The following is a 13,616-nucleotide window of genomic DNA, read 5'->3' as shown; positions in this document are numbered from 1 at the left end:
AAATGTATTGTGATACCTTAATGGGATTTTTGACTAAAAAAAGGCATGAGGTAAAAACTAAGAAAAAGGTATTAGTTAAAAAGTGAATAAAAACTGAATAGACTTTAGTTAATAATAAGGTATCAATGTTGACTTATTAATTTTGACAAATTTATCATGCTAATATAACATAATAATAGGGGTGTTGGGTATATAGAAACTCTATATTATCTTCACAGTTTTCCTATAAATCAAAATTATACTAAAAGAAAATTTTATTTAGAGAATGAGAGTTCCTTCACTCTTTAACCATATCCTTTGTGGCTTTATAGCTAGCTTTAGGTTTTGTTCTAGTGCCACAGTGCTTACACACAAACTGCTTTTGAATAGGTGATGTGGCTCTTTCCATCGAATTCAAAGATGGATTATTCTATTTACAGGACGTTTGGACAAGAGCAAAACACAGAGAGACCGATGATTCAGAAGCTAAGGAAACACCCTTATCATTGCCAATGCAAGTGGTCATGCAAAGGTGAGAATCTATAATCTTCCATTAGACCTCAGATTATAGAGCTAGGATTTTTTGTGGGTTTTTGAATCTTAGGTTTTTAATGATAACTTTTAAGAATTTGAACTAAAATGCATTATTCAAAAAATGTGTTATCTTATTTTGAAATAACGTGTTTACATAGATATCTATGCACCAGATTATGTGGTTTCCTATCTCTGTAACCCTCACATCTAACACAGTTCCTGGCATGTAGTTATGTTTATAAACACTATTAAACAAAATGTAATAGATCAAATTTTACTTAACCTGTGTTGAAGATTATAAAGATTAGCATCTGAATTTTGTTTCATGAATTGATATAGATATACAACTTTTATTTCAAACAACATTTGGTATGATGGCTACAATATTCAATATTGCCTATGTCTCTCCATTAGACACTCATTTTTATTACTATTCAGTTATTTTGGTACAACATATATTTCATCTTCTTGGGCTTCAATCCCACTGAATATTATTTGTGTAATTTAGTCAAAATATAAATGAAAGTAAATGACAAACTTTAGCAGAAATGTTTCGACTTATCAATTAATCAGTTTATATGGACCCATTTGTTGGATAAATGGCAATTTTGGAACAGGAGTGTTAACATAAGGAGGATATTTAATTAAATAAAACATATTGACCCTTACTTTAGAATCAATAAATTTCTTTAAAGATAATTAAATATGTGTTCATGTCAAGGTAGTTTAAACAGAGATTGTAGATTTCTTCACCCATCATCAGACAATGTGTACCCTCAGAATTTACACTTCTATGACACATTTTCAAGATCATTTTAAATATCTAAATATTTCATAAAGAAAAATTAATCATTACAGATTACCCTGAATGTCCAAAGTGGCATCAGACTGCTCTGAGACTTGATCAGCATTGCCCTGGTTATACTCATTGCTACAGTGATAGGACTAAGTATTTGGGGTAAGTAAATTAAAAGTTATATTCAAGTATATAGATTAATATATTTCCTTTGGAGTTTACCTTTATTTCTCTAACATTGTCAGATAATTTTTCACATTTGCCTGATGATGTTTTCATTATTATTTCAATTATATTGGTAATAAATGACACAGTTGATGATTCCATTAATAATTAGTAGATTTTCCCCATACAAAGAGGGTAATAAACTAATTTATAAAGTCTATTATGCTCATAATTTTAATTAACTGGTAAATAGCATGGGCTTGACAGTCACAATTCTATGAAATGAAGTTTTAGATCTTGATAAAATTATTTAGTTTTATGAAAGCTGATTTCGCCTTTTTAATAAAATCTTTTATTTCAAAAGTGACTTCATATTTTGAAGTTTTTACAAAATTTATCAGCTGCTTAAAAATTGAAGACCAAGTAAAATTAAATATTTATTCCTACAAAAGTCATTCCTAGAGCACCCAGTACTAGTGATCAAAAAGATTGTGCATGGGGTCCCACAGCACATCTACTACATAAAGTCATCCTACTGAAACTGGGGGTCATAGCAGATCAACATGACACATAGAAACAAACAAAAAGAGGCAGTCAAAGTGGGGAGACAAAGATTCATGCACAATTGGAAGAATAGGAGAAATCTCCAGAAAAAGAGCTAAGTGGAGGCACACAACTTACTGTACATAGAGTTCAAAAAAATGGTTATAAGGATGCTCAGAGAACTTAGTGAAAACTCTTAGTAACGTAGGAATAGAAGAAACATATCCCAAAAATAAAGGCCATATATGATAAAACCACAGCTAACATCATATTCAATGGGCAGAAATTAAAATTATTTCCCTTAAGGTCAGAAAAAAGACTAGGGTTCCTGTACTCCTGAAACCTACATAATTTTATTAGCTAATGTTACTTTAATAAATTCAATAAAAACATCTGTTCTAAAATGAGCTCTAGTTCAGTAAAAGCTATGGATAATTACATCCGTTATTGTTTCTATTTGTTGTGACTTTCTACATGTTAGGATATGGGGAAATTATTTTATATACATTATCTTTTAGCCTTAGAAGAACTCTAAGTGTGTTAAGCATTCCCCCAACTTATATACGAAAAAACTGGAAACAGAGAGCCTTCATAACTAGTTCAAGATCACAAAGAATTCTAACCTATACCAATAAACAGAGGCAATTTTAAATATATTTTAACTTTACTTAGATTATTTGTTTTATTGTTTGTTTCTACTTATTCTTTGCAAGTGGAAATCCATTTCTAAATTATCCATACTTTGTCACATTAGAGAGTCAAAATGCTAAAAAACAGACTTCCTTTTAACCAGCAGTGTGCATTCACTTACAATTTCATTCTAATAGATAATTAAAAGGCACAGTATTATAAATTTTAGAAATCTACTTAGTGTTACTCCTCTTTATTTCCTAGTAAGTCACCTACACATATATTCCTTCAGTGATAACCATTGCATGGAGATGTTTGGCAATGATAATGAAACCAGAGATTGTGACTGTATGAATATTCTTCCCAAGAAACAGCAAGGTGCTACAAACTCCCCAAGTAAGTGATTTTATATCATTCTATTGTAGGGGAGCAAAAGCTTTCTTGCTGCCCTCTAAAGTTTAGTACCTGGGGTGGTGCCTCAGGGAGTGATGCTTTGGGGAGAGGGAGGGGCGCTCCTGGATCTGAGGGTTACTGTCTGGAGCCAGTTGAGGAGGGAGTGGAGCTCTGAATCCTGCAGAGCCCGCCCCAGGTTGTCACGGATGGAGGAAATAAACACGAGCTGTTGCAAACACTTCTCTGTTTGCCAGGAGAGGGACATGGCTCTTCCCTCTTGTGGGGAAGGCCCCGAGCCCCTGTGTCCAAAGGCTTTTATCGAGAACCATATGCACAGGGGTATGGATGCAAATCTCATCAATCAATGTCAAAAGGCTATATTTACAAAAAACAAATAGAGATCGTAGATAACAATTGCAGGCACACAAGAGATCTGCCTCAGGTCAGGATCTATGAATAATGTAAATTTCCTTCCTAGTATGAGCCAGTTATCATAGTTTTTGAGGGACAAAGTGAACTTATTTCTAGGCCTGATTCCCCCCTGGGAGCTGCCTGATCCAGTTTAGGGCTGTACCTGCCTTTAGTATTGTTTCAAGCCTAAGCCAGGTGGGTGGGGCAGAGCCACCAAGAGATACTGAGCTGAGGGGTGCGGGCCTTTTTGCCCTTTCTCTGTGTCCCCCAAGTCCATCGCCTGCTGCCCATACCTGCCGATGTCTGTCTTAGGTCGTCTCTCCTCACGAAAGAACTTACCCGTTATCAACAACTGACCATCACAAGGCCAAGCAGGGTGATGTGAGGGAGGCAGGGGCTGTGCCCCTGCCAGGGGGACAGGTTTTGTCTCCTCAGTGGCTTGTTTTCCCAAGGCCTCCTTGATTATTTCCAGCCTTGGGGCCCTCTCACCTGTCAGGGAGGCTGCAGTCCCTGAAGCCAGACAGAGTGTTCCCCAACAGGGGATGGTGAATTAAACTGACAAAAAAAAAAAAAACCAGGAGAAAAATGTTTATTTACATGCATACCAGAACTAACAAAAGAAGTAGTTAGTTCAACATGCTTTAAAGTTAAAGTCTTATATACCTAACTTAGTTTAGGTAAGAAATGACTTCCATGGGGAAATCGCTTTTGTTTTTAAGGAAAGGCAAATTTTTTAGGACAAACTGGAGAAAGAAAGTTTATGACAGTGTCTGTTTATGCAGGTGAAAGCAGTCTTTCCATTCTCTTCATGGTGGGTTTCCTCTCACTTTTTTTTTTCCTGAGAATGAATCACCCCAAAGACAAAATTTATGGCAGCCTCATTTCTTAGAATTTTCTGCTTTTAGTCAGGTAAGAGTAGCTCTGAAGAGCATTTCCTGAATCTCAAATGTCTCCGGCTTAAAATAACTCATATAAAAATGAAATATTTTTGTCTGGTGTATTCAGACCGTTTTCTGTATTTTGAAGACAATTTTCTCATTTCACTTCTTTACCTCTAATTCTACTTCGTATTAATCTGCTCAGGCTCGCTGCTTAGATGATGTTTACTGCTAATTTGCTTATCTTACTGCTGCTAAAACTCTTTTCAAACCACACTCCCCATTAGCCATTTGGCTGCTACTTTAAGTGTTGTCGATAACAAACCTATCACTGGCTATCTCTCTCCATTTTTCAAAATTTAATTTATTTATTTGACTTTATATACTTTTTAGGCATATACAAAATACTTGGTTTACTGACAAGATGGCAAGAAATTTGAGAAAAATGTTCTGCTTTTAAGCATGGTGGGGGGAAAATGGAGACAACTGTACTTGAACAACAACAATAAAAAAAAAATCTAATGATCTACGTGTGAGATTGTAAAGACAGTCAAATGGCACTGCCATATGCAGTTTAAACTGATGAAATCTTTCCTAACAGAAGTCCAGAGTACCTTCCTACATGAGCCATTTGTATCTCTAAGGGTAATGTGGGTATAGGAGGTGAAGTGTGGGTTAATGATGATATGATAAAAATTACTTAATGACACTTGATGACTGTAGAGTCACATTCCTGGCATATCTATTTTATTTGATGGGAAGTAATCTAGATAACATCATATTAAATCAAACTCATAAATACATTAAGGGTTAGAATGTAATACCTGCATGAAAATATAAGATGAAATCATGTTTTTAGGAAATTGTGCCCAGGAACTTAAGGAACCAATTCATTGTCCTTTATTTTTAGAGATGATTTTGTGGAAAACTGTGAGGTGCTTTGGCCTACAGCAGTTTTGTAAGCACTTTAACATATTCTACAATGGTCTCTGAGTCTTGATTTCCTGCAATGGCAGTTTAATTTTTCACAAAACAAGGTTCTCCTTTGTCCTTTGCAAAACAAAGCTCTATGAAGAAATAAAAGGTAGTATACTCTCTCAACTTTGTCATTATTCATGCTGATCAAGTTCATCTGTTTTGAATATTTATTTCTCCATTATATTTTCTTACTCTCTGAACCCTTCTAACATACACACATAGTTCAGATTGTACATGCTAATATAATATGATAAAATCACGGTTGATTTTAGTTGCATTTCTTATACAATAGGGAAATTAAATGTAAAATCATATATATTGGATATTTGTATTTTTTATTCTATAAACTGTTCACCATCTTTGCCTCCCTTTTTTTTTTTAAAATAAGGTGTTCATTTTTTCTTATTTATAAGTGCTTATTGTAGAATAAAAGTTAACATTTTCTCACAAGTTACAATTAACATTGAAGTAAAAAATCTACCTCAAACTATAAACTTTAGTCCAGTTTAAGTACAAAGAATTATACTAAAATATATTTGTAGTCCTTATGTTAAGTTTGGATAATTAATAAATGTATTCTCATTAAATATTGATGGCGATAGAGTAATAGACTACAATATGAAAATATAACTGATGCTTTTGTTTATGATTGTATTTTTCCCTTAAGACTTCATTCTTCATATCACATCTCTTTTATAGGTCAACAGAGTACTTTCTTATTCTGGTAATTCCCATATTGCTCCCTATACATTCTCTTCTAGGCTTCTCTCAACCACTTGGAGGCCTTCTTTGATTGGAGTCCTAATACTATGGCGCTCAAAAATTATTTGTTGACTCTCTTCATCATCTTACCTTTAGCATATCAGTAATAGTCTCCTACACTTTAAATAAATATAGTTTTCAATAGATTAATTTCTCTTTCTTTTTACTGTATTGGCAGAATCTAGTCTTCTTTATTGCTGTAAGTCTGGGACTTTTAGGCAAATATAAAGAAAAGTGAAATGAATAATTTGTGCTTTATTGTAGATGCTAAGTGCTACCATTGCAAAGGGCATATCACAGTAAACCTCTGAATAAGCATACGAGCTTAAAGTCATTTATTTCTGTCAATAATTTATGATACTGAATTTCAGCAAAAATAAAATTCTCCAGCTTTGGTCTCAGGTATATTGATGGGTATTTTTCCCTGGAAAATGTAGATAAAGCCTAGTTTATTAATACACTATTTCAATGACCACTTTGTTGTCATTACTTCTAAAATAAAATCCCTTGGAAAGAGGATTGTAAAGAATCAGGATACTTTGATGATTCAAAACAGAAACTTAAACTGTGATATTTTCTTGAAATAATATAATTTCTCCCAATGTCTTATAAAGAGCTGCCACAACCTCTAATGGTAATAGCTAACTTTTGTATATAGTATCTTATAGTATATATTTTCATGTTTATCTTTTTTATATAAGCATATCAGATAAGTTTGTATACAAATTTGTGAATATTTTCAAAATGGTAAGCAATATTTAAGACATATAAAATTTAAATAGAATACAATCAATACTTATCTATCAACTATTCAGTTTAAAATTTAAAAAGAATCATTATTTCAGTTGAAACCTGTGTGTACTCATTTCTGATGTAGGTTTATTTTAGTTATTTCAAGTTTTTCCTTTATACAGAGATAAGTCTGCTGGTCATTGAGGCATATGGATGCTGGGGTCCTGTTGAAGAATTTGTTTTATAAAGTTGCTAATACATATGCTATGAAATACATTCTTCTGCACTAAAAAAGGACTCTGAAAGTGACTATTTTTCATAGCAGTTTGCTTCTGATGCCACTTAAGCTCTTCATTTTACTTTAAATTTCCCTATGTCCTACCACTTATTAGTTATATGACTTTGAGTAAATCACTTAACCTTTAGTTTCCAAATTTATATTTACTTAAGCTTAACCTGAGTATCTTTACTTACTCAGTATTTACTTACTGAGTATCTTTTATCTTATAGAATTAATCATTTCATAGGTTTCCTAAGTTTCTTATGAGAAAAATTTCATATATTTGCACAAAATTATCTGACATGTGGTAATTACTCAATAAATAATAACAAATATTTATTGCATTCATCTCCTCTAAAGACTACAATAAGTGGCAAGGGAGTTTATTTCTTAAATGTGGGATAAAATATTTACTTTTAAGGAAACAGTTTACAAAATTAGTGAAAAAAATTGTTGGTTTTTTTTTAATATTCAAACCTTGTTCTTATTCCTATTTCTATCCATATTGTCATTTCAGCAAACCGTAGACTAAACTTATGCCCTAATGGTTGGCTGCAGGAAAAAGGGAAATGTTACAACTTTTTTTACACTTTTAAATCATGGATCAATAGCCAAAAATTCTGTTTAAAAATGAAATCATGTCTTTTGATTATCCAAGACAAGGCTGAACTGGTAAGAACTAATTTTTAGCCCTTTTGAAACTAGAAGAAATAGATATATTTTATAATCCAAGTATTATATTACTAATAATTATTGCCATTTATTGAATTCCTGCTGCGTGGCAAGAACTGTGTTAGGCATATTATAAACGTAATATAACTTAACCTTATTGTGGTCACAATAACCTTATGACATATGTGATATTTTCCCCATTTTCATAAGAAGAATCTGCAGAACTTGATAGATTGTATAAACTTGTCTATCTAACTAAACAAATTGCAAAACTAGGCTATCCATGCCATCCTTCCATACTATCTCTTGGAGAGAAAGACAGGAGCTCTTTCAGGTACTCATCAAAAGCATTACCAATATTTGGAAATATCCTTAATATCTTGGGCAAGAAATATAGGGCCCTTTCATTTAATTTGTGTGAAGTTGCACTGTAGGCATCAGTTTCCTACAAGACTGAACATTGGTAGACAAAGCAATCCATGCATGGTTGTTGCTCCTTTAGGTAGACTTACTCCTTCCTTATTTTTGCTTCACATCCTCTCTGTGCCCTTCTTAAGATTTTTCTAATTAGGGAGATAAATATCAAAATCTTTTAAAGTCTGGAAAATGTCAAAAAGTCTATTTTAGTAGGTATAACTCAGTTAAGTTCCTGTGGATACGCTTTCACAGGATTTCATGCAAAACAGTGCACAAGATGGAATCTACTTTTGGATTGGATTGAACATTACACATCTGCAAAAGACCTGGACCTGGCTGGATGGAACCCCATTAAACCCACAGTTGTGAGTGTTTGACCTTGAGTACCATTGGGAAAATATAAAACTCAGCAGCCAACTGTTACTGGGAGCTTCCTGAAACTCTAGATAGTCAATTAGTTCTTATAGTTTGTAGACATTGATCTTTGTTAATGTGTGTGTAAGAAATTTTCCTTAGAGAAATGAAGGCTCCTAAGTTAATTTATTATCATATTTGGTATTTTTTTAGTCTACCTATAATATTTGAGGTATAAATAGAAAATTGTAGTCAATAAAAATTTCCTAAATTTAAATTCTTAAAAAAGTCTCTTAAATTTCATAAAATAATCCTTTTTTTGATTAATAGAAGGATTCTAATGATTAAGAAATACTACAGAATAAATTATACATAATACAATGAGAGGTCATTTGACTCAAAATTCTGTTACCACAGTAAACAATATCTGTATCTATTTTTATGTACCTCATTCATTTCTGCTCAAATTCATGGACAGAGAGCACTGAATCTTCAAGGATTGTGGATCAATCCCCCCAAAACACAGGCAAAATATCTGGGGGTGGGTATTCAGGGTAAAATTGTTTAATCTCAGTTTCAAGGTTTTAGGAATCATCAAAGGTTAATTGAACTTTTAATTAAAATTTTAATTTTGATTTTTGCGGTTGCTTTCAAAGAGATAAGAAATTAAAAAAAGATAAGAAAGCATGTAGATGTTCTGTAGTGATATAACAGGCATGCCAGGCTGGCTGAATGGTAGCAAAAAATGCTGTGAAACAGAAAGTCATTCTACAAATGCATATTCTTATCCAGAGACTATTTATAGTATTTCTTTTTAAAATTTATACACTATACATACCCATGACATCTGTACACCAAACACACTAAATTAATTTAAACCTCTTATTTATAGTTATTTCTAATAGAAATATAATACCATATTTTAAAAGTTATGTTCTTTTAACTTAATTCAAACTTGCTTAGAATTATTAATTTTGGATCTAGCTTTTAAAATTAAGGATATTTTAGTTTTTTTAGATCCCTTGTGTCTTATTTCTCTAAGATGCAAAATGTTGGTTTAAACATTATGGAAAATCAGAATTAAAATGAGAAGTTTCCTTCATTCATGTTAAGGGTGAAGGATTTGAGTATATCTGTATGTACACATATACACAGATGTTTTCTTGTTAAGGTGTCTATGTGAGTTAAAAAATTTAGAAAGGAAGAGGTCTTCTCCCCTTTTCTTCACTCTCTTGCCTCCAAGCCTGTCTGAGGCTACTGTTGCCAGCTTTAACATGTGAAGTCTAGATGTACCAAAGAATATTCTTTCTTAGAATCTCTTGTAAACACAAGGAAACTCATCACACACAAATAGCGAAGGAAGATTTTAGGAATAGGTGACATTTGGGATTTAGGTCTGAAAGATGAGGTTAATAGTTTGATGTATCCCACAGAAAACTAGTTTAATATTTTTGAAAACCATTTACCGTTTTATATGTGTTGATATTTCTAAATCTTAAAACAATAAATATGATATTGCATGCTGTAGGTAGACTATCATTCAATTGTCGCAGATATTCCAAAAATCGAATGAGGAATTTTGGAAGTAACAAAATAAGTTATTCTCCCAAAATGTCAGGATTGGCTTCGAGAATGTTTGGACTGCTCTAACAATATACTACACAATGGGTAGTTTATAAACAATAGAAATTTATTTCTCACAGTTCTAGCTGGGGGTGGATTCCAAGGTCAAGGTGCCACCATGGTCACATTTTGATGAGGGCTCTCTTCCTGGTTTGCCGCTAGAGCCCTCTCACCATGACCTCATACAGTGGAGCAGTCTAGAAATCTTTCCAGTGTCTCTTTGATAAGGAACGAATCTTACTCCTGTGGGGCTCACCCTCATGACCTAATCACCCCCAAAAGCTCCACCTCCTGATAGTATCACTTTGGGTATTAGGATTTTAAAATATAAATTTGGGGGGACACATACATTTAGACCATAGCACACAGCTTGAGAAACAGAACTTTGAATTCATCTTATGTATGACAAAATGAAGAATCTTCCTCCAAATTTTATGTATTATATTGGCATAGTCATTATAGCCACCGTGTATCTTCTAACGTAAAGCCCTCTTAAAGGCGCTACTTCTAAATACCATTATTTTTAGGGATTAAAATATTCAGACTATAGCAATCCTCTGAGATCTTTATTTTTATATAATTATATGGCATTGGGAAACCAGTGTTTCTTCTTCATATTTTTATTCCATGCAGTGTTTCTATTTCCAAATGATCAATTTTGGTTAAAAAGCTTTTTGGAGCAATGTCTTCATTAATTAAATGGTTGTTTAATGTACATTCATTGTATGAGTATTACAACGTCTTAGATTTCCAACTTGGAGAGTAGTACATTCTTTCTAAAAAGAAAGAAAATGCATAAAATATACATCATTGTGTTTTCAGGAGAGTGAAAACAGTGTTTCCTTTTCCTCTACAGATTTCAAGTCACAGGCAAGGTGGAAGACAATGCTTGTGCTGCAAAAACAAAGAAGGGTGTTTTTTCTGAAAAATGTCACACTCCTAGTTATTGGATTTGTCAAGATGTGATTTCTTCAGACAATGACCTCTAAATTGACTGCAGGTATTTCTCCCATTAACAAAAAAGTTTACAAATACTCTTTATTTATGTACTTCTGTAGAAACACTTCATTTCTACAACAAAGATATGGTAATACTGATGATATTGCTGTAGATGTGTGTCACTATAAATTCAGGCAATCAGCCTCAACTGAATCCTTAGTTCTAAGTGGTCACTCACATTATTTTTTGATAGTCACCTCCCATTTTTGATAGTAGCTATCTCAGACAGAAACTATCCTTTTATCTCCTCAATAATTCTCTCCCTACACCTCTCATCACTATGAACAGAAGAGCTGGGTTTGTTTTTGTTTTTGTTTTAAAGAGGAGACATTAGATTATATATTCCTGAACTTTCTCCCATTGAATCTACACATTTGTCTACATCTTATTACTTTTTCCTCTTCTCCTTTCTCCAAAAAAAAAGTGTTTTCCCTCTTTCTGTCTAAATCAAATCTCCAAGTCTGTGGTCAGGATTGCATCTCTTTTAATTTTTTCTAGGAAATCCCTTCCTTGATTATTTCCTTTCTTACCTCTCTTCTAACGTTCCTTTTCTATCAGCAACTACATATGCAAGAGCAACAAAAAAACTTTCCCTCAACCACATGTGGCTTCTAGTTTCTGTCCATTATTTCCCAAATCTAATAAGTAAACTTCCTGAAAATTGTTGATGTTCCCCTTTTCCTCTTTCTACCTTCCATTTCAAGCTTTAAAATGTGGCTTCTGCTTTTTCAACTATTCCACTAAAGTGTTCTCACCATGTCACCAATGACTTTCTTTGGGCTAAATACAATGAGAACTTTTTTGCTTTCACTTTAACTATCAAATGTGCTCATTACTGACCTATCTTTTCTTCTAGAAGTATTCTTTAACCTCCACATCTATGGTGTGAAACGCTCTTGAAGTTCTATCTACTTCCAGGCATTCCTCTTTACTCTTTTCTGCAGTGTCTCTTTCATCTTCTAATTTCATAAATACTGCTATTCCTCAAAGTTCTGTGTGCATTCTCTATCATACAAAATTCTTGACTGAACTCACACATTCTATAATTTTAATTGCCACTGATTTACAGATAAGTCCCAAACCCTTATTTCAAGCCTTGAACTTATTACAGTGGATCTCTATTTGGACATCTCAAGGCCCCTCAATCTTCACATGTTAAAAATTAAACTCACTAACTTAAGGGAACATGCCTCCACTAGTCTAAGCCAGAGTCCTCTGAATCAACCATGACTTCCATTTTTTCATGCTCAATATTCAAACACTAATTTAAATCCTGTCAATTTACTACATAAATATTTCTGGAATTCATCTACATATCTTCATACCTATCCTTTCATCCTGGATTACTGCAGCAATCATTTTGTTTGCTTCTAGTTTTGTCTGCCAGAGTCCATTCTTCATATTGTGACATAGTGACTCTCTAAACCTCATTTCAGACCACATTACTCATTACATAATTCCTTTCAGTCACTTTTTATTGCTTAAATCTTTTTTTCACCTCCTACCAGACCTTTTGTGTCTTGGCTTCTCTTTATTTCTCCCTCACTTCCATATGTGTAATGATATGCAGACATACTAACTTTTTTCCAGTTCTTCAAATGTGTCATGCTTTCTCAGGCCTCTAATCTAAATACATATTGTTTGCCTCAGCTTACCAAACATTGTTTTCTTCCTTACTCACCTTTTAAAATTCTTGCTTATTTTTCAGGTGACTAGTTAAATGTCATTTGGAGGGATATACTTCTTTGACCATTCTCCACTCCAGACTAAATTATGTGGATTTGGTTTATATTTTCATAGTCCCTGTAATTTTCTAATCTTAGCATCTATCAATAGTACCTTCTTTTTTGGCCATTGTTTACCTAACTGTTTTTAAATGCACTGTAAGATATGTAAGGTCAATAGTCCTTATTGTCTGGAACAATGAGGTACAATGGATGACAAATAAGTACCTTTTATGTTATCATATATTTGTAACATGTTCTATGAGCTCCCCAGCCCAAATTTTACTAGCTTTGAGGATCTTTTCCTAGTGTAAATAAGCATAACCTGCATATAGAGAAGTAAATCTATTTTCTTAAATAAAGGTCAATGTTAGGTTTATATGCATTAATAAATAAAATTTTCCTGGTTTGCTGCTTGTTTTTGTTTTTAACCTAGAACCTTCATTGAGACTTGGAGTAGAGATGTGACTACATTAATGTTTGTTAATTCAAGTTTACCAATGGGATACCTATTTTAAAGTCTTAGATCCAATAAGAATAAAACCTAAAGGGTATACCAGAATTTTAAAAATATATTTATTTCAAATACATTTGTGTGTACAGAAGTAATCATAGTTTATTGGAAATGAAATAGAAAGCTTTCATCTCACTTAAAAAAATTAAACACAAAGAATGTGGAACCATGTTTATTTAGTATATGTGCTATTTTATTAATGTGAAAATTTAAGAAATGTGGAAAAAATAAT

The 13,616-nt window shown here is 32.9% G+C and overlaps 1 protein-coding gene across 1 annotated transcript; it reads left to right on the top strand.

Annotated features, from left to right (window-relative positions):
• The first annotated feature begins 372 nt into the window (after nt 1-372).
• LOC129084755 (killer cell lectin-like receptor subfamily F member 1) lies at nt 373-11,136 on the top strand. Its single transcript, XM_054590954.1, is given in 7 exon segments — nt 373-511; nt 1,372-1,412; nt 1,414-1,471; nt 2,912-3,043; nt 7,599-7,753; nt 8,423-8,535; nt 11,004-11,136. Coding segments are annotated over 7 exon segments (771 nt in total).
• Nucleotides 11,137-13,616: the final 2,480 nt, after the last annotated feature.

Source organism: Pteronotus mesoamericanus, unplaced genomic scaffold (assembly GCF_021234165.1).
Source record: "Pteronotus mesoamericanus isolate MK-2021 breed Mesoamerican mustached bat unplaced genomic scaffold, CSHL_Meso_final scaffold_21, whole genome shotgun sequence".
Classification (NCBI taxonomy): domain Eukaryota; kingdom Metazoa; phylum Chordata; class Mammalia; order Chiroptera; family Mormoopidae; genus Pteronotus; species Pteronotus mesoamericanus.
Note: the sequence above shows the minus strand (reverse complement) of the source record. Positions and strands in the feature narration are given on the sequence as shown.